The sequence below is a fragment of the Equus asinus genome, chromosome 21 (genome assembly GCF_041296235.1).
Source record: "Equus asinus isolate D_3611 breed Donkey chromosome 21, EquAss-T2T_v2, whole genome shotgun sequence".
Lineage (NCBI taxonomy): Eukaryota > Metazoa > Chordata > Mammalia > Perissodactyla > Equidae > Equus > Equus asinus.
In genome coordinates, this window is record NC_091810.1 from 63,394,836 (window position 1) to 63,421,361 (window position 26,526).

General features: G+C 46.1%; 1 protein-coding gene across 4 annotated transcripts in view; it reads right to left on the reverse strand.

The window, feature by feature from the left end:
* Positions 1–8,583: 8,583 nt before the first annotated feature.
* The window catches only part of CMTM7 (CKLF like MARVEL transmembrane domain containing 7), a 60,816-nt gene continuing 42,873 nt past the window's right edge, over positions 8,584–26,526 (reverse strand). For 2 of the 4 annotated variants that reach the window (XR_011496296.1, XR_011496295.1), the window contains exons 2-5: positions 19,954–20,127; positions 13,712–14,087; positions 10,756–10,837; positions 8,584–9,177 (exon numbers count right to left, since the gene is read on the reverse strand). Coding sequence is in view for 2 of the 4 variants with exons in the window: in XM_014827170.3 (XP_014682656.1) it covers positions 9,164–9,177; positions 10,756–10,837; positions 13,989–14,087; positions 19,954–20,127 (369 nt within the window). In the remaining 2 variants the exon portion in view is untranslated. The remainder of the gene's footprint in view (positions 9,178–10,755; positions 10,838–13,711; positions 14,088–19,953; positions 20,128–26,526) is intronic. The other 2 variants (XM_014827170.3, XM_044754598.2) reach the window with 1 other exon arrangement.

The following is a 26,526-nucleotide window of genomic DNA, read 5'->3' on the forward strand; positions in this document are numbered from 1 at the left end:
ACTCGGCCACGGGGCCAGCCCCCAGTTTTATTCTTAATTTTGAAAAATGTCAGGCATTGGAAACACAGAGGCTAACACCTGTTGTAGACACCCACCCAGCTTTAGTAGATCATAACCTTTTGCCATATTTGCTTTAAGGAGCCTTGTCTAAAAAAATTAAGTTATGCTTTTGAAGTACCATCCTCTCTAGTTTTATTCTCTTTCCTTTTCCAAAGGTAAACACTATCTTGAATTTGGTGTCTTTCCTGTCTGTTTTTCTTGTTTGTATTATATATACAGGTGTACCCATAAACAATGTATAACCTGGTGTTTGTGCTATTTGTATCCTTTCATAGCTTGCTTTTTTCACTCAATAGAATTTTGAAATTTATCTGATCCATGTAATTCTAGTTCATTCACTTGAAGTGCTACGTGGTATTCCATTGTATGGGTATACCACAGTGTACTTCTCACTCCCCTGTTGATAGAAGAAAATTTATGTGGTTTCTGATGATTTCAACCAGTGTCACAGTGAACAAACATACTTGAACATCTCGTGCACATGTGTGAGAGTTTGTATGTTGGGTGTGTACTTAGAAATAAAACTGTCGGGTCAGAGGGAATGTACATTTCAACATGACTGAATATTTCCAAATGGGTCTTGGAGGGGGCAGAACCTGTTTACCTTCCCAGCAGCAGTGGATGAGAGGGCCGTTTCCCCACTCTCGTCTTGCTCTTGATGTTAGTTCAACTTCACATTTTTACGGGGCTGGGACTGCCTGGTGTCTCCTCTTCTTTTGCGTCCCCCGTAGTACTGGTGAGCCTGATCATCTTTTCGTTTGTTTGGTGACCTTTTAGGCTTCCGTACACCTGTGAGTTGTTTATATTCTTTGCCATTTTTTCATATTGAGTTTTTTCTTCATTTGAGAATTCTTGACATGTTAACAGATATTATCCTTTGTTAGTAATATGCGTTGGAAATATTTTCTCACAGTCTGTGATTTATGTTTTAACCTTGCTTCTCTGGTTACCTTAAGGTCAGAGATGTTTTCCTCCACTTTCTAAAATGTTTAATGATTTGCATTTTATATTTAGCACTTGGTTCTACTTTTATTTTTGTGGATGGTGCAAATATAAAGACTTACTGGGGGCAAACAGAAGTTGAGTGTGTGCAGCTCCTTAAGCTTTCATTATCCTGTAATTTATGCTGGACATAAATGGACTGCATGCAGAGAGGGACCCTGCCTCCGAATGCTCCACGTGTACGTGGGGAAGGTGGAGGGGACAACTGAGTAATTACGCAACTGTGTAAGAACGGAAGCTCTCTGTGGAGGAGTGGCCTTATGAGAAAAGGGGACTCGAGCTCAAAGGCTAGAATCAGCATATTTTTGTTTTGTGCTAACTCAGACCTTTTTGAGTCATCTCTCCAGTAAGCTACCAAAATGAGGGAGGAAACGAACCTCCAGGGCCATCCAGATTTGTCTTAATCCACCCCTGGCCCTTGGGGCCTTGCAGCTGGGTTAGGTGGGGTGACATATTCAACATCATGAGAACTAGAAGAGTACTGGAATTATATTGGGACTGTTTGTCTATATTTGTAATAGGAATAGAGAGAGTTACTTCCCCATGGCCTCCATGTACTTCCCGGGGTCAGACATGTTCATGCCTGACCAGTTGAGATCCGTCGTCCCCTCAGAGATGAGCCAGATTGTCCTTTCTGGACCCAGGATTTGCCACTTTCTTATCATAAGTAGACAGTGGGCAGAGGAGGGTGGGCATAGAATACCTGGGACAAAGTGCCCGTTTGTCTCCCCATATAGATCTGAACAAAATAAACAGTCCATCCGTTCATCCGTTGAGGTCAACGCATATGCAAAAGCTCCTGAGTGCCTAGGAGCTCAGGTAAGAAGGGGGATTATCACTTTCTGCAACTTGTAAATAGATGAAGACAGACCAGCTGGCCGTGTAGAAGTCATCATTGAAGAGTCTAGTATAGTTGGCAAATAATACAGGCCTTGCAGTTGAGATTGGCTTCCATAATTTCTCACTGGGCGTCTCAGTCCTTTATGGTGGTTCCCTATCATTGTGGATTTGAGCACCATCCATTGGCCTGTAGTAGAGATGATGGCCACATATGTGTGTTGGCTTTTTCCACACGTTTGTCTAACATGCTTTTTTCTAGATGTGGTTACTTCATATAACCATATATATATAACATAAATATTGAGCCTGTAATTAAGGAGTTAGATGTTTCCGTGGGAGGTACACCCAATATATAGAATGCTTTTACTAGTCCAGTCCTGGTTGGCCCAAAGACCTCACCATACGGCCATTAGTGACAGCCCATGAGCCTGTGTATGGATATTGTTCAGTAAATCTTGGGGTGTTGCACTCTGTGGCTAGAGCCTATTGCATGGGGTGTCCTGTGTTGTGGGCCGTCAGCCGTTTACCATGCCTGGATGGCTGTAGCATTGCAGAGGCCCCACTCATCGTGGAGGTGGGTGAGCTCTTTCATCAGTGATTCTTGTCGGGGGCCTATTTTGTAGTTGAGAACATTACACCAGCAATTCATTAGGGAAGACACTGCTTCTATCTAACGGGTGGGCAACCACCTGTTTGTGAAGTTGGTTAAAGGCTAAGGGGCTGAGTTTGGCCCTTAATTGGAAGATCCATGTTCTTTTCCTGATTGGACTTTCTGGAGCTTGTCCCACCTATGGGATTTAGTTCAGAATTGCAGGATGAGAATGACAAGTTAGAGACTGTTTCAATCAGACCTTAGTAAGGCTGGCAGTTGCCTCTCAGCAGCAGGAGGAAGTCCTCGAATTCAAAAGCTCAGAGGCCCAGAAAAACCAGAGGAGTTTTCATTGCCAAAGGCCTCCATCAACTGTGCCATCAGTCACGGACTCCTGTAGTTTCTTGAGGTTGAAGGAGACAAGGCTCCAGGGTCGGGCATATTTTACAGCCACCTGAACTGCTTCCAAGATGATTTTTTGTTGGAGCCCTCACTCAAATGTGGCCGTGTGTCTGATGACTCGGGGTGGAGGCTGTAGGAACATGCCCAGGTTTAGGATGTACTGTCTCCAATAGCCAATATGCAAAGCAGCCAGTTACAGGGTGGGCCCCCTTTTTTTTGTAGTTGGTGGCTGCTACAAAGTTTATCCTTGATTGATTGTGAACTATGTATCTCTTTGAGCTGTGACACAGCTCCCAAGATGCTCACTTAGAAGGCAGGGCATTTGTTTTTGTCCTCGTTCAGGGCCCATCTGTCTTTTCTCAGCTGTGCTTGGGTGGCACGTAAGGCAGCAAAAGCAGTTTGCTCTGTGGAGCCATTATGGAAATGCCGGGATATCCACCAACAGTTCACAGCATACCAGGTCTGTCCAACTCTCTGATGCTCTCTCACGGGAGAATTCAGGGCGATAAAGGTGGACTGTATGCCGACAGGTGTGTGAAGGCAAACTGATTCCCCCCACCCCCCCAAGGGATCTAAAAAAGAAAGTGTTAGTAACACCCTAGGCTGCAAACCATAAGCCAGGTACAATGGGAGGAACATAGCTCATTCATTCACTTTGATGATGGCAGCTACTATGAAAACGAAGGTGGGCACGTTCTTCTTTAGCTTCCACAATCCACTTAAAGCTCCCACCTTCCATTGGCCTAACAGCGGTGTTCAACTTAAAGGAAGCTTGGCATAGCACTGCTGACTGTACAAGACCTTGGGTGAGAAGACCCAGTACTTTTTCTTCTCCTAGGAAGAGGCATTGTTTCAGTTGTGGGTAAACGCCATCCTTGGCTCTGCATCTGGCTGACCCTTACATTAGCCACCAACAGGGGTCACAAGGGATGTATCAGTTGCAGGTTCTTGCAAAAGAGCAGCAGACACAGTCCAAACCAAAAACTAAACAACCCACGAAACCACAAAATCACAGAGCCAGTATGTAGTAAGTTTAGGAATATTTGGGGCTTCCATCTGGGTGGGGGTGAATCTGAAGACCCAATCCTGTACCTAACGCTTGTCTCTGTTTGTCCCACTGCTGTAATTTGTCAGTCTGAGTGGTATCAGCTCAGACTTAGGTCTTTGCTCCAGAGGACCTGTGAAGTCCCCTCCAGGTTTTTGTACCTGCCGTTCTGTGCACCCTCACAGCCCCCAGCTGGTCTCGCTCTGTCCTCCCTGTAATCCTGCCAGCCCCCTGGCTTTTGGTCATAAAATATATCCATCTGTGCAGGGTTTTTTCCTGGCATTCAGTGGCCTCATTACTCAGGATTTTTATTTTGTAGGAAATCCTCCTTTTGTTCAAATGACTTTCTCATTTGAGAATTTTAGTGGCTTTCTGCCCCACCCACCCCTTGAGGCCTACAGGTCTTTCTCCTTCCAGGCTTCTGGCCATTCACCTCTCTCCTGAGGCTGTATATTTTTTTTTCTTGGGTCACTTCCACCAAAGTGGATGACCACATGTGCTGCCCAGAGCTTTGATCGTTGAGGGTATTTCCCTTCACTGCTGTCTTCCAAGGCCACCCCTGAGTAAGGCTATTAGTGCTGCTACCTCAGAGTTTCGACTTGGTCCCACATAGCCAACTGAACCATCTGCTTCAGGAGTGAAGCTGGGAAGGAACCAGAGCCAAAACAAGGATGCATTGTTGGCTTGGCCACCACTGTGTGACTGTGTGCTCGGTCACGGGGCTATCGTTGGAAAAGTTGTATAAAACCTGCCTCAGACAGTCTGTCCCGGGAGAGGAGGACAAATGTAGCCATGGTTCCTGTGTTCCGTTGGCCAGTATTACCCCAAGGGCAGGAACTCTCCTGTACCTGCAGCTGGCACATGTGTGGGTGCTGAGAGGGTCCAATGGCAGCGTCCATAGGAAAGATCCAGTGTGACAGTCAAGAGGTGTCGATGGGAGCCTGAAGCACAGCTGTCTGGTTATATTGGGATGAAACTGGTCATGGCCCCTGCAGGCCTGGCACTGCAGTGGTGGCTGGATCAAGAGAGCGTGAAGCCAAGAGGATGCAAAGTGTTACACAAAGCGGGGAGGGGTCTGCCTCAGCGATGTAACGGTAAGTTAATAAAGTCCCAAAAGATCACATCCAGCGTGGTATCCTTTTCATTTAATCATAAACAACTACCATAATTATATGCACCTTTTAGGCAATATATAGAGCTACAATAGAACTACCTAATAAGAAAAGCAAAGATGTGCTGAGTGGGAGATTCAGGAGGTTATGCTGGGAGGGGAGAAATGGGGAGAGCTGATGAACTGGGGAAGCCGTAGTTGCAGTTAAGTGTAGGTTATTGTCGTGGACCGATGATCAGAGTGTGAGAGTGTTGTGAACCGAGGATTATGATTAAACTGTGCACCCGAGGTCCACATACACTAGAGGTTGGTGCTTCTAATCTGAACCCTGGATTCCGAAGAACTTGGCTTCCCAGTGGCCTCGCCCCCCGCCAGGGCCCGAGGGCGGCAGTGCTCCCCGCCTGCCACCAGAGGGCGGGCGCGGCTCGGCGAGGGCGCGCGGGGTTCGGGCCGCCAGCTGCGCCGCGGGGTTTGTTTTTGCCAAAGGAAAGGTGCGCCCAGCTGGGAGGAGCGCCAGCGCACGAGCAGGCCGGCTGCTGGCAGGACACCCCGGGGACGCCCCGGGGAAGGCCCCCGCCCCGGCACCGCCCCGGCGTTTCGGGAGGAAGCAGCTGCCGGCCCCGCGAAGGCTCGGCGCTCCTGGCCTCAGCCCGGGCTTCCTGCTGCCCGGCGCCCGCCTTCCCGGAGGACCGCAGTACCCGGCAGGGTCGCAAACCGAGGGCCCGCGGGCTGCATATAACCCCTACATGGGTTTTGTTTGACCTAAGTGTATCTTTAAAAAGCTTATTTGGCAACATTTAAAATCAGGAAATGTTTAGCCTAAAAATTCAGATTTCTGCTTCTCTCCATCACTTGGGACATCAGACAACACTGGGCGGCTGTCCCACCTGGCAGCGCTTGCCAGCTGCCCTCTCACGTGCACCCGCGGTCCCAGAGAATGAGTTTTTTTTCCAGGGTGACCATTATTCTGGCTGTTATCACTATTCAGAACTGAGCCAAGTGGCACACTTGATACCATAACGTTTTCTTTTCAGCACAACTCTATATAGAGTTTTTTTATTCATTTGCATAATTTTCTATGAACACAGAAAATTACAATAAAACTCTCACAATCCATCAGTTGCCTCAATCTCCTTCCAAGATATTCTCCAGGTATTCTCACGGTGGTCTTCACCGGGAAGCCCCTGTGGGGGTGTGACCTCCTCAACCTGGGCTCCTTGCCCTTTCCACCCACCTGGTGCCTGGCCGCCAGCCTGGCAGCTCCCTTCCTCTCAGGCATTTCCTAACTTTTTTTTTTCAGGCAGAGAAATCCCCCTTTTCAGTCTAAATCATACATGAAACTCCATTATATAAAACAGGAAATCATATTAGTATAAATTATCAATTTACATTTAAAACATTGAAAGTCAGTCCATGAGAATAATGGGCTTCATTAGAAAAGCCCGCAATTTGGTGAAGGAGCTGATGGGGGCTGCAGCCGCATCTTTGGATGCGGGCCGCTGCTTCGTCTTGGTCGTGCAGGATGGACACAGCCTGGCTCGCCCAGGAGGCTGGAGCGGCTTGCCTCACACCCTTGACATCTCCGTCTTCGACTAGAGGAAGCTGCAAGGCCGGCATTCCCCAAGGGCTGCACAAAGTGAGGGAGTCCGCTCTGGAGGTGAGGCAGGCCGAGGGGAGTTTGCTTTGATGATGGGAGAGTGTATGTTTTAAGATGTTAACGTGTATTCTGCACATAAAATCAGATATCTGTGAGCCCCTGAAGCGCCTCTGCGAGATCAGAGGACGCAGTTCAGAACCTGCCACAAAGTGGGGAAGTGGTGGTCACTGAGGAGGGGCCCCAATGACCTGCTGTGTTTCCATGACAGAATTTGCTCTTCCTGCTAGGGAAGAGGCCTGGGTGGTGGCACAGGGAATGGGCCAGCTCTAGGTCCCTGTGTTCCCTCACCTTGGGCCTGTGTAGTGTCCTGGCTGGGGTCCAGGATGAGGGCTGAGCAGGTCAACGTGCCTGGAAGAGATCCTGACATGGCTGCAGCCCAAGGGAGGTGCCAGGCCAGGGCATCCCTCAGGAACACGCTTATTTCCTTCTCTGGGCCAGTCTGCAGACATCAGAGCAACTGCCTGTGGGGGAAGCCATTTGGCGGAGACTGGCTCCGGCCCGGCCCTGCCATCCCAGAGGCCCTGGTGGGGTGGTCACAGGCCAGGGCTCAAATCCCAGCTCTATCACTAACCTCACTTCCACTCAGCTTTCTCCTCGGGCCTCTCTGCATCCCTGTGGCTACATTCTGGGCAGGTGTGCCTCCTCACAGGGTCTCAGAGATGGGGGCAGTTCCATTGCCACACACCACCCCACCATAGAGGACCACACCAGAGCCGTCTTAAAGAGCCTCTCCCAGAAGCAGTCTTTCTTGTGGGTGCATCTGTGGCAGAGGCTCATCCAAGACAGAGTACCACCCTCCACCCTCCATTGCTTCCTGCTCAAGGGCTAGGCCAGGCCGAGGGAGCCTCCACTGGCCAGGGAGCTGCTGCCTGTGGTGGGGAATGTGGGCAGGCCAGCTTTGGCCTTATCTCCCAGTGCCCCTTGTAGCCACAGGTGCCAACACGCTTGCCTGTGGCCTCAGGTTGACACAATGAGCCAGAGCTGGCTCTTGGTCTTCGGGGCAGACTCCTGACTACCTGTCCTCCCCTCATCGCCCAACTTTCCCTCTCCTCACATCTTTCTTTGCTTGGTCCAGCCTGGCTGACTGCTCCCTGAGTCACCTTCCTGTGCTGGGAGCTGGGGTGCTGGGTATGGAGTTTGGGTTACACATGGGCACTGCCCCCAGGTTGAGCGGTCCCAGAGAGGGCCTGGTTTGGAGAAGATAAATACATCCCACAGTTTGTATCCTTCATGACCCATAATGCTTTAGCTGTTAGAATATGGCTTTGGTCTCTGTTGGGCTGTGGTGCCAGCTTTGTGTTGGGTCTAACTGGGTCTCTGTCTTCCCCCATTCTCCAAGTAGCTCTTGTGCAACCATCACCACCATCCATCTCGGGAACTTACTCATCTTCCCAAATGGAAACGATATCCATTAAGCACTAACTCCCCACTCTCCTCCCCCCTACCCCTGGCAACGCCGTTCTACCTTCTGTCTCTCTGAATCCAGACTGCTCGAGTTCCTCATGTAAGTGGAATCATACAGTGTGTGTCCTTTTGTGTCTGGCTTATCTCACTTCACCTGATGTCCTTACAGTTCATCCGTGTTGTGGCCAGTGTCACAATGTCCTTCCTTTTCGAGGCTGCCTGTATTGCTTTTGAGCCCTGCCGTATATCCTGTGTGAACACCACTGGCTTCCACCCTTAATATAATTTTTACTTCGAAAAGACGCAAATCTTGAGAGGCCAGTATCTTCTGCATCCTTTGCTCTTCTCACCTCCAGTGGGGCACACGAGCCCGGCGGGCCCCCAGGTAGCACTGAGTGCTTCCCCACGAGCCTGGCAGGCCCCTTCACTTCCCTCCTGGTTTTACAGCCTTCTTCTAGTTTAATAAGAAATCCTTCTGCAATTGGCCAAGTCAATATTTTATTAAAAAACACATAAACAGACACGCAATGGTAACGGAAGCAGAGACAGGGAAAGGAGATGTGAGACGTCCTTCTCAGGGACACGCTGACCACAGAGAGCTTCTACAGGCACGCCGCACTTGAAGAAAGAGGGTATCTCAAGACGGGAATTCCAAGCTAGATAAATTAGGAGTTGGCTTGGTTTTTATCAGAGGACTTCAGACAGCTTCCCTCCCCCGAGGAATGTGAAGTAGAAGCAGGCGGACGCAGGAGTGTTCTGAAACCCCGCCCTTGTGTTAAGTGGGGTCGTCAGTCCCTGAGGCAGTTCTAAAAGCACGAGGAAGACCAGATTCCCCCGGAGGCTGCTTTTCTTTGCCAGATGGGGAGGAATGTTCTCCAAGGAAGGCTGGAGAAAGAGGCTCGGACCAGCTCCCGAGCTTGGGAGGAAGATGAAGGCCCACGGGCCTGAGCAGGACTTTGGCGCAGGAACACAGGTTCAGAAGTCCTTCCTGGGGTCACCGGCCCCTGAGCCCCCTTCTGCGGGGCCGCTCGCTCTGCCGAGCCTCCCGTGTCCTCAGGCGGTTACATCTTGGGAAGGAAATGGCAAAGTGAGGCAGAGCCCACCCAGAAGCCACACCAGAAGGTGACCCAAGTTCTGCCCCTGCACTTCCTTCCGCCACCCAGCACCACCTTTCGCTGGGAGTGTTTTATTCTTTTTAAATATATTTAAAAAAACCATTAAATAGTGCAGAGGGCATTCTGTGCCCATTCCTCCCCACCCCAGGCTTACCCCTCAGAGGAGGCCTGACCTCATTTAACTGTTTCTTTTGGCGATTCTTCCAAAATTTTAAGTAATATCTTTATACCAATATTTATAGATTTATCACCTTTAGACATTATTAACTTTTTTTTACATTCTCTACTTTTTCATCACTTTTTTTTCTTAAACAGCTATACTGAGATAAAATTCACATACCATACAATTCACCCATTTAAATTGTATAATTCAGTGGTTTTCAGTATATTCATATAATCGTACAACCATTGCCACAATTTTCGAACATTTTCATTGACTCAAAAAGAAATCCTACACCCATCAGCAGTGACTCCTGCATCCCACCTCTCCCCGCCCTCGGCAACCACTAATCTACTTTCCTTCTCCACGGATTTGTCTAGTCTGGATGTTTCATATAAATGGAACCCTCCAACATGTGGTCTTTTGTGACTGGCTCCTTTCACTTAGCATCCTGGGACCATTTTGCCAGTGACTACTAGAAGGACATTAAAGCTCTGCTGTGACCACCTTTTGGCAACTCGGACAACATACTGTACATGCTTTGGTATTGTTAATGTGTTTTTCAAAAAGGAAGAAAAAGAACAAAGAGAGGAAGTGCTGGATCAAAGACAGAAGTGGATTAATCTAAACAGCTGGTTGAAGCTTTCAGCAATTCTACTTCCAGGAATTTATCCTAAAGATAAAAAATATTAGGTCTATGTATAGGGATACACTTATAAGGATGTTCATTACAGCACTGTCTAGTAGCAACGAACTAAAAGAAAAAATGCAATGTCCCCAAACAGGAGACAAGTAAACTATGGCACAGACATGCAATGGAGTCAGTGCGACACCTTGAAGCCACTAAGAATGATGGAGAAGAACACTCAGTGACGTGGGGAAAATGTCTGGGAGGTGGTTAAGTAGGAGAAACAGAGATTACAACATAACACAGTCTGATCCCTTTAAGAAAAGTCACGTCTATATCTATATCTATATCTATAATCTATATCTATATTCCGAGGGAGCAAATGCTGGAAGGTCAGCCAGCCAGCAGCTGCTATTTCCGGGTAGTGTGATGATAAATGACTTTTACTTAAAAATTTTTTTTCTTATTTTATAAATGCTCTACATTTTATTTTTGTCATTAGGAAATTTATTTAAAGACAATGCTTTGCCGCCAGAGACTGAAATGTCAGGGTGTCCCTGGGCGCGGTGGAGAGGACGAGAGCAGGAGTTCTTGGGTTCGCCTCTCCTCCTGGGCCCTGCGCTCTCATGGCCTCCTCTGTAGCCGGTCATTCCCGATTGCTGAACTCGGGAACAGGCCGTCCTCCTGCTCCTGAGCAGAGGGAATTTCAGAGATGGTCTGTGTTCAGACCACCAGAACTCACCTGTTGACTGGGTCACACACGAGATCTTGTAGGACAGCCATATGCTCGCCAAGCAGAGGAAGCTGGCTATGAAACCGAAGATCTACACAAGGAGAGAGGGGAAAGGAAGGTCCCAGGCTAAGGGCCAATCACTCGGGCAGTCCTTTCTGCTTCTCATCTCTGTGCCCGTTCCCTGTATCAACTGTAGCTTGGAGGAAGCTTGGGGAATCATCTGACCCAAACACTTCATCCTTGCTCAGATGCAAGATGTGGCCCATTCACCAGCACTCCCCCGGGAACCCCCCTGCTGGGGCCCAGGTCAGGCCTAGCAGCCAAGCCTCTGGGTGTCCACCCCTCACCTCATTTCACTCTAGGCAACTTCAGTGCCCACATTCAGGTTTATGTTTACAATGGAGCTGGGGCCCAGCCATGTGCTTTAATTATCCTGGGCTAATAAAAAAGAAAAAGGCAGGAGGCCAGCCTGGTGGCACAGCGGTTAAGTTCCCGTGCTCTGTTTTGGCGGCCCGGGGCTTGCTGGTTCAGATCCCAGGTGCAGACCTACGTACTGCTCATCAAGCCATGCTGTGGCAGGCATCCCACATATAAAGTAGAGGAAGATGGGCACGGTGTTAGCTCAGGGCCAATCTTCCTCAAAAAAAAAAAAAAAAAAGAAAGAAAGAAAGAAAAAAGAGGAATTGTAAATTTTAATTTGGGTTTTAAAAATGTTCAGATTTTTAACGTTCAAGTGGATTTTATTGGTGTGGTGTGGCATTGTCTGCATTTCATTCGTAATAATGGCTTTCTCTCCTGTCTGGCTTTACAGCTGTGTAAGAGCCAGAAGCTGAGGCCTTCATGTCTGGTCTTATGTTTGTACATACTTAAATAACATTAGACGGAAATAAGTTCAGGTGAGCTCCCTTCCTTTCTGAGGGTTTGCCAGAGCTCCAGTGTGCAGACCTAGCCCCGGGGAACCTCCTCATTTGTAGACGAGGAACAGGGCGCCCAGAGAGGAAGGGGGCCCCATGGGAGGCTCATCGAGTGGCTGAGCAAGAAGCAGGCACAAAGGAAATGTCACCCTGTGTGTGGGCACGGTCCCACGAGGGGGACGTGTTCTGAGAAATGTGTCGTCGGGGGATTTCGTCGTCGTGTGAATATCAGAGAGTGTACTCACATAACCCTACATGCTCTCGCCTACTATACAGCTAGGCTACACTCAGGGGACCACCATCGTATGTGTGGTCTGCTGTGGACTGAAGCGTTGCGTGGTGCATGACTGTACTCTGGGGTCTCTGTCTGGAACTTCAAAGCCTGCAGCCATTTTTCTTACTTGTGAACGACACTGGCAGGTGCAGCAGCTAAGATTTATTGGGCACTTACTATGTACCCGCCAGTGTTGAGTCCTTTGGGTGCTCTGATTCCTGTCACCCTCGCAACTCTGCCAGGTGGGGGCTGGTGCTACCCTCCCCCCTCATTTTACAGCTGAAGAAACGGAGGGGCAGGAGGTCAACTATTTTGGCCAGGGCCACAGAGCCAGCAAGGGCCAGACGTGGGGTCTGAGCCCAGGGGACGTGGCTCCAGAGTCGGCGGGCGCTCTGCTGCTGCCCGGGTCTTCTCAGACCTGCCAAGGCCTCCGGGGCGCTCTGCTGCCACCAGCGCAGGCTGACCCCAGCTGATGGCCAGTGGGCATGGCCGGGAGCAGCCAAAGGGCAGGATTTTCCAGGTTTAGTTTTCTTTTCAAGCCTGGCTGCTGGTTTACATAAGTGGCTGCCCCACCAGCTCACATCCACCTCCCCTTCCCCCAGGTCCGTTTCCTTGGCTCCTTTTGTACCAATTGTCTGCACCACATAATTAGCCTATTAGAGCTGTCCCGGCCTCGCATTGTCTGTTCTGCACAATTAGCACATTATATGCCATCCTGGTCTCCAACTGACTGCACTGCATAATTGAACAGTTTATTATCTCGCTGCATAATGCTACTCTGGACGACAATGCCTTGTTTGCTAATTGTTCTGTGTGCCTTGGCCTTAACTCCTACTAGACACCACCTTCTCATAAGCAAGGACCCTATCTTTTTATTTCTTCTGGCTCCCCGATGGCCCAGGCTTGGTCCTGGGCACAAAAACCGTGTATGATAAATAGAGTTTATTGGGATTCTAGGGCTAAGACCGTTACGTGCAACCTGAATCATAAAACTCAGTGGGGATCTCCCCACGTGGTTCTGAAACACAGCGAGCAGGAATTTCCTCTGTGCCTCATCCACCTGCTTGTACTGGGCAGGTGGTAACCTGTAGGTGGCAGCCACCCCTCTCCTGGGAGACTGCATGGGGGGTGGGTGTGGGACAGGAGGCACCTAAGGGGCACGAGTGTTTAGATTTGGCTGCCCCTCTGCACAGACCGTCTGCCCCACGCCGACCTTTGGAGAGCAGACTCCGCCCCTCAGTGGAATTCCAGGCACGAACTCACCTCGGCCAAAAGTCTGGAGAATTTTGGTAACGTGTGTAAATGAAAGAGTGAGTGTCACACAGACAGCTTTTCTTAAAACTCATTTTAAAAAGCTTGCCTGTTCGTCCGGGAAGCAAATCAGCATAGGCACCAAACTGTGAGCAACTAAACCAGAGCTCAGACGACGGGAATCTGCAAGTCTTTTAAAAATAACGTATATACACGCGGATGTATGTGTCTGTATGGGTGACAACTACACATAGCCCCACAGCACTGCATTTTTGGACATTTCCATGCTACTTCTACTCAGCCTATCAGATGGATCAATTTTCACCTTTGAAAGGTAGAGGAGGGTTATTTCCTGGCCCGCATACTGTTAAAAATCAGGAAGGGCAAAGCTAGGACTCATGGCAGATATCACTAACTGATCACAGTACTGTTCCCCTGGGCCCGAGAGGCCTCAGAATCTGTCCCTGCAAGGGGCTGAGGCAGCCACGGGCAAAGGACCAGAATGGGCATGTGAATTAAAACCTACTTGCCCCCTGATTTAAGGAGTGGCTCTAAGAGGGAGGGGGCTGGGCCGCTGGGGCCATGTGAGTTTGCCGACAGCCCTGATGATCCACCTTCTGAGACCCTCCACTCTGGGCCCAGCTTTAAGGCTCTCTGGAGACTGCTGCTGGCTGGATGGAGGTGGGTACTGATTCTGTGAAAGAAAGGCCCCAGAACACAATCCCTTCGCTGCCCCTGTCAGGAAGAACATGAGCATTCGAGGCATGAATTCCTTCCTGAATGCTCCCCGAGAACATCCTCACCGCTCCGGCTACCAGTCCGCTCTGGTTGTAACTCTTGGAGGCTGCCACGATGGAGGCGATGAGGAGGAGCAGGGTACCGATTAAATAGTGCAGAAGTTCCTGGGGGCAAAAACAAAGCAAAGCAGTGGGTAGGGAGGTCCACTCCTGGCTCTTAGAGGCAACCAGGCATCAGAGGAGATAAACAGAAGGGGAGGGAGTGACCCTTCCTCTTCTCCCTGTAACACCCCCACAGGAGCAGCACAGCTCACAGGCAACCAGGGTGGAAGGCTGGCCAGGATGAGGCCAAGCAAGAGAGCAAAGATGCTGGGCAGACAGGAAAAGGGGACAAGGAGAACACAGATCCACTAAGCACTGCTTCACTCCTGGGATCAATTTGTAGACAGCACCCTGACCTCCAGCTAGAGCTACTAAAAAGCAAACGAGCTTCTTGCAATTCCCAGGCTGGAGAGTTTAAATAAAGCTCTAGCTCTGAGAAGCAAAGCCCCTTAAAGAGATGTGTGCCTTCCGCTTCTGCTTCAGAGAAAGTTCTGGGCTGACAATGTGCTGGCTTTGGTGGCTGCCTGGAGTGTCTGCCCATTCTGTGAACAGCGTTAGGTGTGGACCTGAGAGGTGCTTGGCCCCCTCAAACAGGGAGGTGAGCGGCCCTTCTGTGAAGTGCTTGTGGGTGTGTGGTGGGAGCTGGCTTTCTCTCTCCTAAGTCCTCGTGGTTTTGTCCTCATTTTGGCTTCCCTCTTTTCTCTCCAGAAGCATGCTCTCAGGCCAAGCACTGCTGATGAGTCTCCTGGCAGGACTGACTCAGCCTCTGCTCCTCCCTTTGGTGCATGGGGCCAGCCATTTCCACCCCATTCACTCTCCATGATTAAAATGGTATCTTTGCAGGCCCAGGATGAGGCTGGACCTCTGTCATTCAGCAGCATGGTAATGTTTCCATCTCATTCTTCCTCCTCCCCATTAAACACCAGGTCAGAGGAGAACTGGGGCTTAGAGCCGTGGATAGACAGTACTCACTCTGAATCCACAGTATATCCATTTTCAGTTGTCTCCAGAGAGAAGTGAGAAATTATTCCTTCATGGAGTTCTGCCCATTAGGGCAGGCAGCCATTAAATTTTGGAAAAGCATTCCACTTTTAAGCTGTAACTCCTCTCAAAGCTGTGCAAAATCAAAGAACCTGATTTCTCCCTTAGTGACCAGAAAGGAATATCACAAGGTAGACCACAGAGATTTTGACTAAAGATTAGTAACTGGAAGTTCCCTACCTCCAAGATTCTCACACAAAGAAAGAGGAGTATGACACGGGATAGGAAAACTGCCTTTAGAGAGTCCCAAATGGAAGGCACCTAAATAGTCCTCAGCCAAAAACGTGAGGCTGAGCTTGTCCTTCCAACATTCACTCCCCTGTCAGCCCACCCTCGTTCTTGTCCCCCAGCTTTTATTCTCTCCTTTGCTTGTTCGTTACCAGCATCAGGGAAGCCCAAAGGAGCCTGCTCTCAAAAGCAGCAGGAAGGTGCCATAACTTGGAAGGGGGCTTTATAACTTAGGAACACAAAAGAAATTTCTCTCAAAATAACACAGTGGGAATAACGTTACATGTGAATGCTTAAAACAATCCAACCAAGAAGCAGAGGTTGTCAGACTGGATAGAAAAAGATTCAGCTATATGCTGTCTACGGGAGACAGATTTTATATTCAAAGACAAAAAGAGATTGAAAGCAGAAAGGTAGAAAAGATGCGCCATTCAGATAGCAACTCAAAGAAACCTAGAGTGGCTATACTAGCACGAGACAAAATTGATTTTAAAACAAAAACTGTTACTAGAGATAAGGAGGGACACGTCACAATGAAGAAAATGTCAATCAATCCATGCAGAAGATAAACAAATATAAACATGTATGCACCTAATAACAGAGCAACAAAATAAATGAAGCAAAAACTCAAAGAAAGGAAGGGAGAAATAGATAATTCAAAAATAATAGTTGAGTAACAGTTCAATACCCCACTTTCAATAATGCATAAAACAATTAGGGAGAAGACCAACAAGGAAATAGAAGACTCAAACAATATTATAAAACAACTAGACCTAATAGACATCTACAAAACACGCTACCGCACAACAGTAGGATATACTTATTCTCAAACGCACACAAGACATTCTTCAGGACAGACCACATGCTAAACCATAAAAGAAACCTCAACAAATGTAAAAGGAGTGAAATAATATGAAGTATGTTCTCCAACTAAAACGAAATGAAATTAGAAATGAATAGCAGAAAAAATCTGGGAAACTCATAAATATGTAGAAATTAAACAACACATTCCTAACTAACTAATGGGTCAAAGAAGAAATCACAAGGGAAATTAGGAAATACTTGGAGATGAATGACATGAAGACACAATATACCCAAATTATGGGATGCAACTAAAGCAGCGCTCAGAGAGAAATTTCTAGCTGTAAATGCCTATATTAAAAAAGAAGAAAAGTTTCAAATTAATAACCTAAATTTTACCTTAAGACACTGGAAAAAAAGAGCAAATTAAACCTAAAGCAAGAAGAAAGAAGGAAATAGAGAGTGGAGCAGAAATTAATGACACAGACAACAGAAAAACAATAGAGAAAATCGATGAAATCAACAGTTAGTTCTTTGAAAAGATCAACAAAACAGACAAACCTTTAGCTAGACTGATTGAGAAACAAAAGAGAAATGATTCAAATGATCAGAATCAGAAATGAAAGAGAGGACATCACTACTGATCTTACAGAAATAAAAAGGATTTTAAAAGAATACTATGAACAATTATATGTCAATAAATTCGATAATTTAGATGAAATGGACATATTCTTAGAAAGACATACTACCTGAAATGACTCAAGCAGAAATAAACGATCTGAATAGGTCTATAACAAGAAGAGTTTGAATTAATAATTAAAAAATGACAAAAGAAAAGCCCAGGCCCAGATGGCTTCACTGCAGAATTCTACCAGACATTTAAAGAAGAATTAACACCAGTTCTTTACAAACTATTCTAAAGAACAGAAGAGCAGGGAACATTTCCAAAATTATTCTGAGGTCAATATTACCCTGATAACAAAACCAGACAAAGACATAGCAAGAAGACTTTAGACCAATAATCTCTCTTATGAACACAAATGCAAAAATCTTCAGCAAAATACTAGCAAAACAAATCCAGCAACATATAAACTGAATTATACACCATGACCAATGAGAATTTATTCCAGGAATGCAAAGTTGGTTCCATATGAAAATCAACGTAATATGCTCTATTAATAGAATACTGGGGGGAAAACCCACATGATTATCTCAGTAGACAAAGAAAAAACATTTGACAAAATCTAACACCCTTTCATGATAAAAACACTCAACAAAGTAGGACTAGAAGGTAACTTCTTCAATCTGATGAATGGCATCTACAAAAAACCCACAGCTACTATCACATTTAATGATGAGAGATGGAATGCTGTCCTCCTAAGATCCGGAACAAGATAACGGCGTTTGCTTTTGCCACTTCAATTCAACATTCAACTAATTTCTTACAATAAAGCAAGAAAATGAAATAACAGCCATCCAGATTGGAAAAGAATGCAAACTATTTCTATTCACAGATGGAATGATCGTGTATGTAGAAAATCCTATGGAATCCATTAACAATCTGTTAGACCTAATAAATGAGTTCAACAAGGTTGAGGACACAAAATCAACATACAAAAACCAATTCTACTTCTATCCATTTGCAAGGAACAATCCAAAAAAGAAATTAAGAAAATAATTACACTTGAAATAGCATCAAAAAGAAAAAGATACTTAGGAAAAAATTTAACAAAACAAGTGCAAAACTTACACTCTCAAAGCTACAAAACATTGTTGAAAGAAATTAAAGACCTAAATAAATGAGAAAACCTCCCATGTTCATGTATCACAAGACAGAGTATTGTTAAGATGGAAATAATCTCCAAATTGATCTACAGATTCAGTGCAATTCCTATCAGAACCCCAGCTGACTTCCTTGCAGAAACTGAAAAGCCGATTCCAGAATTCACACGGAATTGTAAAAATCCAAAACAATCCTGAAAAAGAAGAACAAATGGGAAGACTCATACTTCACAATATCAAAACTTACTACAAATCTACAGTAATCAAGAGTGTGTGGTAAGATCAATGCAACAGAATTTAGAGTCCAGAAATAAATCCATGTGTTTATGGTCAACTAATTTTCCACAAGAGTGCCAAGACAATTCAACGGGGAAAGAACAATCTTCCCAGCAGACGGTGCTGAGCCAAGTGGATATTCACATGCTAAAGAATAAAGCTGAATCCTTACCTTATACTGTATGCAAAAATTAACTCAAAATAGATCAAACACCTAAATGTAAGACCTAAAACTATGACACTCTTAGAAGAAAACACAGAGGTAAACTTCATGATCCTGGATTTGGCAATGGCTTTTTAGATATTATACCAAAAACATGAGCAACAAAAGAAAAATAGACAAATTAGATTTCATCAAAATTCAAAACTCGTGCTTTAATGGACACTATCAAGAAAGTGAAAAACAACCAACAGAATGGGAGAAAGTATCTGCAAATCATATATCTGATAAGGGACTTTTAACTAGAATATACAAAGAATTCTTACTACTCAATGATAAAAAGACAGGCTAATCAAAAATGGGCAAAAGATTTGAATAGACATTTCTCCAGAGAAAATATATAAATGGCCAAAAAGCACAGGAAAAGATGACTGACATCATTAGGCATCAGAGAAATGCAAATCAGAACTAGGAGATACCACTTTACGCTCACTAGAATGACTAATATCAGAAACAGAAAATAACAAGTGTTGGCAAGAATGTGGAAAAACTGGAACCCTCATACACTGCTGGTGGGAATGTAAAATGGTGCAGCCGCTTTGGAAAACAGTCTGGCAGTTCCTCACTTAAACACAGTTCCTCAGTTAAACCACGTGACCTAATAATTCCACTCTTAAGTATATTCTCAAGTGAAATGAAAACATTTCCACATAAAAAACTTGTACATGAATGTTCACAGCAGCATTATTCATAACAGCCAAAGGTGGCAACAACCCAAATGTCCATCAAGGATGAATAAATAAACAAAACTGGTTTATCCATTGGTATAGCCTTTCAATGGAGTATTACTTGACTATTAAAAGAAATGAGGTACTAATACATGCTACAACATAGATAAACCATGAAAACACTCTGCTCAGTGAAAGAAGCCAGTCACAGAAGACCATATATATGATTCCATTTACATGAAGTGTCCAGAGTGGGAAAAGTATAGACACAGAAAGGAGATTAGTGGTTGCTCAGGGCTGGAGGGATGAGGGGTAGGAGGTGGCAGCTAAAGTGTATGGGGTTTCTTTTTGAGGTGATGAAAATGTTCTAAAATTGACTGTGGTGACGGTTGTACAACTCTGGGAATATACTAAAATCCACTGAATTGTATACTTTAAAAGGGTAATTGTATGGTATGTCAACTATACATTAATAAAGCCGTTTTAAAAAATAACACAGTGGGAAGAAAAAACCCTGGCAACTTCTGAAATCTTTCGTCAGACTCTGCTAGTTTATTTTAGCTGATAAATCTTATCATTCAATACTCACAAGAGTATAAATTCCCATCACCTTTGTTAGCTTCTTCCTTCCATGTTCTTCCTCCCAACTTATACACACAGTGACCATTTTCGGTCACTTCAGAAAATGAAGATTGAAGCGAGAGGCACAGCCTTCTTGTAGCTGGAAGGTGAGTTTTAGAAACCAGGGGGACATCAGGCAGAGAGGTCCACCAAACAGGGAAATTCAGGGCAGAAGCAGCAAAGGAGGATGAAAGAAGTGGGCTGAGCAGACAGAAGGACTCCACTGGGTCTCAGTGCCCCAGCTGCCATCCCGACTTGCATGTGCGAGGCCAGGGCCACGCCACTCCCTTACCGACAGGGGCCAGCTGATACAGGTGAGCACGCGGTAGAGGCGGAAGAGGTGGACCAGGTAGAAGGCAAGGATCATTATCAAGTTGCAAATGGTGACCACTTCAAAGTAGCTGTAGGCACTGTAGCTGGTCCACGGAGAGCTCCTCACACAGATGAAGGCAATCAGCAGAGTGACCTGAGACACAAATACAGAGACATCAGAGAGAGGCCTGCCCGAGGCCGGCACCCAGGGGACAACAACAGAAAACTGAGGAACAGTTACGGTTCAGGTTATTTCCTCACAAATTGGCTGCAAGGTTCGAAGAGTGCATGCAACTCCCCATAGTACAAGCTTTAAAAATACAGGCTGGTGTGAATGCTGCCCTCTCTGAACTGTTAGGTTGTGCCGACAGGATGTCTCCTCAGAGAGAGGGCAGGACTGTGGGGAAATAAGCAAGCAGAACCACTCCGTTTATTTGCTGGACCACCACAGAGCAAAGACAGAGTCAGCACGATACAGGACCTCGGGTTTATATATTAGGTTGAACTGTAGAAGTTGCTAGCATTTGACTGGTTTTGACCCACAAAGATGGCAGTTCATACATTACAACCTATCAGTTGGCAGACAACAGGTTACCATTTACTGATGCCTGATGTGCACGATCTCATAGAACTCTGCCACGTAGACAGACTCACCCCCATGTTCAGATGGGGAAACCGAGGCATACAGGTTCAATAACTAGTCCAAGGCTACCCAGCTTATAAGCAGCAGTGGTGGGCTTTGTACTCAAGTCTCTCTGACTCCAGGGACCATGTTCCCCCACGTCAGATGCATTTTGCCTTCCAAAAACCATAAACGAGCTGAGCAAGGTGGATGTGTTATCAGACGGGTGGGAATCTTGGTTATGAGGCGGCGCTTGCTCACCACTGGGCATGTGGCGAGAGCTGGGTAAGTATATTGCTGCAGGAATGACTGAATGCAAGTGCAGAATTAATCAATTAATGGCATGTTAATGAATTAACAGGTCAGGCAAATTATTAGCAACATACGAATACTATGGGAGAACAGACTGGAAGAGGGGAGAGAAGACTGAGTTTTGTGAAGGCCATTCAAAGAGAATAAAATCTGGTTCACTCCACATGATAAATAAACTAATTACACACAGGTGTTAAAAGCCTGTAAAATCTTAGGGTCTGTTTTAAAAGGACAACCAATTTAGGACAAAGACTATTTTATACTGCTTCTTTCTGATAGAACAGTGATTCTCAAACGGGGTGTCTGTGTGTGATTTGCATCCTATGGGACATTTGGCAATGTGTGGATACATTTTTGGTTGTGACAACTACGGGGAGTGCTACTGGCATTTAGTGGGTAGAGTCCAGGGGTGCTGCCACACACCACAATGCACAGGACAGCCCCCACAACAAAGAACTATCTGGTCTCAAATGTGGCCCAAAGTATTGTGCTTCTGTGGAGACACCCTGCTGTAGAAAATGTGAATCCACAATGAGAATTAAATCACAAAATGGATCTAATGCTGGTGAAAGTGGGTGATGCTAAAAAGGCTCTATTTTCTAAAGCCCCTCATTTGCAGCACTGTATCCAGGTCCTCAGTCATAGGTACAACAGGCAGAAAAGAACTTTTGGCTTGAAGAGGGCATGCAGAGGGCTCTGCTTAACAGATCAAAACAGAAGAGTGTGGTTCTGACACAAAGGGACCCTCAACATTTGCATATTTCTCTTTGCTAATGAGCAAAGTGAGTATTTTCATTTTTTCGGTTCCTCTTAAGCCAGCCAGCCATGGTAATATAATGATTCACGCTTTGGGGTTGTTTTAAAGCTCCGAGGGGAGCCTGCGCCTCATGCAGGAGTGTGCACGATCGCCAGGGCTTTGCTGCCTCATCAGCCCCCACTGCGAGGCCGCACCTATCTGGGAGGTCTACGGGTCTCCCCCAGCCTTGCACTGACCCCCACACATGTTGGGGCATTTTTACTCGAGGCCTGCCCTAAAATGCAGATAAGTCAGAATTATGCAGTGTGATTTCTAGGTGGAGAAGCAATTTTGCACCTAATTTCAAGCAAAGATTAGAATAATTTTTACAATCCTTCATGTGTGACAGAGTCAGCTCTTTCTCATGGTGACACCGTGAGGTGGGAGTTTCCCAGTGAACACATGGGGCTCGAGCAGGTCTTCCCCTCTGAGCTCCTGGGGCTGAGTACCGTGCGGCAGGAAGTACAGCACTGCTCTACCACGAAGCAGCTCGAACCTCTCTGGGAAACTTGCCTTCCGAAATCGGACTTCCCTAATTCTGTCCACTCGGCCTATGGCCGCCTACCATGGGCTCTTCTTTAAGAAAGCTCAATTTTGGAGAATCTCATTCAGACAGCAGATGGTGTGTACTTATGCATGTTACTAAAAGCTTCCTTTTTGCCTAATAATCCATTCACTCCTGCTTTAAATGGTCAGCATCTTAATTAGTACTCTAAGAAAAAAAAAAAGATTTGATTGACACCAAACTTTTCAGGAACTCTTCTAAGGCCAGTAGGTAACCTCTGCAAATGCTGGAGACCCCTGATCATTTAGATCAGCACTCAGGGGGCAGCCAGACAGGTGAAGCAGAAGAAAGGACAAGACAGTGGTGGAGGAAAGGCCCTGTGGTGCTGGTTCTCTCCAGGGCCACCCCCACCTGGCCCTCTCAGGACCTCTTCTTACCCCCAGTTAGAAAAGCAAGTCAACAAACCCAGTGAAGTTCAGAGATGACGCATAGGAGTTCAGTGAAGAAGGCCAGGAGGCTTCCAGAACACTGACGTGGTTCTGTTTACAGTAACTTAAATGTGATACCATCCAAAGGGCTAACTTGTTTCTCAGGGTGCTTTCTAGCTCCTCTCCTGCAGGTTTGTTCTTTTATACTGAACTGTCACGAAACTTGAAAATATTTATAGATATTTATCTAACATCAATGTCCAGGGACATAAAAGTAATGTGGCAAGAACCCTCAGCTCCACGAGAGGGTCTCACAGACCAGCTGTGGCCCTGTCTAGAGTCACTGGAATTACCTCAGATTAGAAACCAGCCCCCTCTCCCCCAAACTGTGTCCTTTCTGACTCCATTCTATCAGCATTCTTACTAGAAAGAAGAGACGATTTTTGTGAAAGCAGCAGCAGGTTTCAATTTCACAGGAGACGAAGCAAGCTGACATTACTTGAGAGAAATGACTGTCCCCTGAGAACTTCAAACGAAAACAGTCTGGTCTTAACTCCACAGCTGACCCTAGACAGCTTACCCAGGTTCTCAGCCCGGGTGGGTGTCTCTCAAGGAAGAAACAGAATTTTGAAGTCTAAGATGGAAATTTCTGGAGAAGACTCAAGAGGCAGTTTCCAGGAGGTGCCTTCTTCTGAGCCGGGCAGCAGAGGCCAATGGTGGTCTCAGGGGGCCCTGTCGCCTGCTGCCTGCAGTCTCTGCCAGGGACATTCTCACAGCAGGCCTGACACTCCCACACCCCTGCCAAGTCTGGTCCACTGCCCATGCCTGTGTCTGGCTGAAGATGGCACCAGACACCTTTGGTTTTGAGAACTCCGGGCTGGATGCTGGCAGGTCACCCAATCCCACCCTCTCACAGGGGTTTTTATTCCAACCTTGGAATAATGTTTCAGTGAGAGAGACAGGCAGGAGGACAGGAGGTACTGATGAAAGCCAACATCAAAAGGTCTCATACCCAACTCTAAGAGGCTTTTCTGGAAAAGCCCAGAAGATGAAAGCCAGGCTTAGTCAAAAAGTCAGAGATGTAGATGATGATTCAGTGATTGGCAACCGCATTCGTAGAGCCCAGCAGGTCCATAAATGACTGCCTGGCAGCGGGCAGGAAGGAAGGTTGAAAGATTCCCAACTTGGGCTGAATTCTGCCCTGGGGTGTAGGGAAATTCACGCCTGCCTCCCTGTTAAAGCCTGCACCAGCCATCACCCTGAACAGCCCTTGTGTGCAGGAGAACCCTCATGTGGCTCACTTCCTCTGGGTCCTCGTCTCACTCACCATCATCAGCCTTTTGCTACAGGCTCCTTCCCAGCCTCCCATCCCACAGCACACAGTTTTGCTTTGTATCCAAAAATAAAAAGCCAAAGAAAACACAAGGGAGGCAGAATAATCTAGAAAACATTATGTCAGGGGTTCTCAGGTCCAGGCCTCAAACAGCGGGCTAATGCACTGGTGTTTTGAAACTAACTGTGTGCAAAGTCACCTGCAGTGTATTAAAAACCAGATCCTATGCTTGTTGTGCTAGAATATTTCTGGAAGGACACATAAGAAGCTGGTAACCTGGGACAGCCCGGTGGCGCAGTGGTTGAGTTCGCACGTTTCGCTTCTCAGCGGCCCGGGGTTCACCGGTTTGGATCCCGGGTGTGGACATGGTACGGGCTTGGCAAAAGCCATGCTGTGGCAGGCGTCCCACGTATAAAGTAGAGGAAGATAAGCATGGATGTTAGCTCAGGGCCAGTCCTCCTCAGCAAAAAAAGAGAAGGATTGGCAGTAGTTAGCTCAGGGCTAATCTTCCTTCAAAAAAGAAAAAAAAAAAGCAGAAGCTGGTAACCTTTGGGGAGGTGAAGTGATTATTTAGTTGTTTTTAAAATTTACTTATTTTGTTTTCTTGTATTACAAAGATCACATATTAAGTTGTAAAAAGGCATTTTTGTGTGACGCATCTTGGAGATCTTTAATGGCACATATATCTACCTTTTTCTTTTAATTCGCTGTGGCTTTATTTGACCCAGGGTTTCTCAACTCCGGCACTACTGACATTTGGGGCTGAATAATTCTTTGGTGGGAGGCTGTCCTATAGGGTGTTCAGCAGCATCCTGGGCTCTACCCACTGGACACCAGTAGCACCTCCCCAGTTGTGACAGACATTCCCAAAGGTCCTCTGGAGGGCAAAAATGTGTCTGGTTGAGAACCACTACCTTAAACAGCCTTTTACTGATCAACATTTGTCACATCTCCAGCTTTCTACTAATACAAAAAAATCCTGCAAAGAATATTCTTGAACATATTTCTTTGTGTATGTCTGAACATTTCTAAAAGATTCATAGAAGTGAAATTCTGGGCAAAAGCATATTCACGTTTAAGATTTTTTTTTTAAAGATTTTATTTTTTCCTTTTTCTCTCCAAAGCCCCCCGGTACATAGTTGTATATTCTTCGTTGTGGGTCCTTCTAGTTGTGGCATGTGGGACGCTGCCTCAGCGTGGTTTGATGAGCAGTGCCATGTCCGCGCCCAGGATTCGAACCAACGATACACTGGGCCACCTGCAGCGGAGCGCGTGAACTTAACCACTCGGCCATGGGGCCAGCCCCCACATTTAAGACTTTGATGTTTGCTGCCAAAATGCTATCCAGAAAAGACAGGAGTTCCCCTGCACAGGGAATCTGCCAACACAGATTATTTTCTGTATTGAAAGAGAATGGAAGTGATAGCTTGTTACTTGATCTTCATTTCCATGATTACTAGTGGGTCGAATATCTTCTCACTTATTTATTAATTATTGCAGGTTCCCGTTCTTGGCCTATTTTTCCATTGTTTGTATTTTTATTATGGATTCGAGGAACTCTTTATATTCTGAATATTAACCTGTTGTCTGTTATAGATATTGAAAATATATTCTCTCAATCTCTCATTTGCCTTTATTTTTAGTCTTTTGTTTTACCAGAGCTTAAATTTTTTATGCAGTCAAATCTATGCATCATTTTTTTTTTAAGATTGGCACCTGAGCTAACAACTGTGGCCAATCTTTTTTTTTCTGCTTTTTCTCCCCAAATCCCCCCAGTACATAGTTGTATATTTTAGTTGTGGGTCCTTCTAGTTGTGGCACGTGGGACACCACCTCAACATGGCCTGATGGGTGGTGCCATGTCCGCACCCAGGATTCGAACCGGCGAAACCCTGGGACATCAAAGCGGAGTGCGTGAACTTAACCACTCGGCCACGGGGCTGGCCCGCTATGCATCATTTTTTATAGCTTCTCGGTTTTGTACCTTATTCTCCACTCGAAGATTATAAAATAGTATTCTGCATTAAAAAGAAATGTTTATTTATTTATTTTTTAAGATTTAATTTTTTTCGTTTTTCTCCCCAAAGCCCCTGGTACATGGTTGTGTATTTTTAGTTGTGGGTGCTTCTAGTTGTGGCATGTGGGACGCTGCCTCAGCATGGCCTGATGAGTAGTGCCATGTCTGTGCCCAGGATTCGAACTGGTGAAACCCTGGGCCGCCAAAGCAGAGCACACGAACCTAACCACTCGGCCACGGGGCCGGCCACAAAAGAATTGTCTATATACATGTGTATATATATAAATTTTCACCTCTTTAAGCACTTGGGATTTTTTTCTGTAGATGGCATGAGTGAGGGCACACAGTAGGGTTCTAATTTTATCTAAATAGTTAATTGATTGTATAAACATTATTTATTGAATAGCACATGCTTTTCTCACTGGTTTGAAATGCTGTCTTTAACACAAGCTTTAATCTGCTCATTTCCAATCCACTGTCCACAGAACAATCACTAAAACGTTAAAACTCCTTAAAACCCTTCAACAGTTTCCCATACTC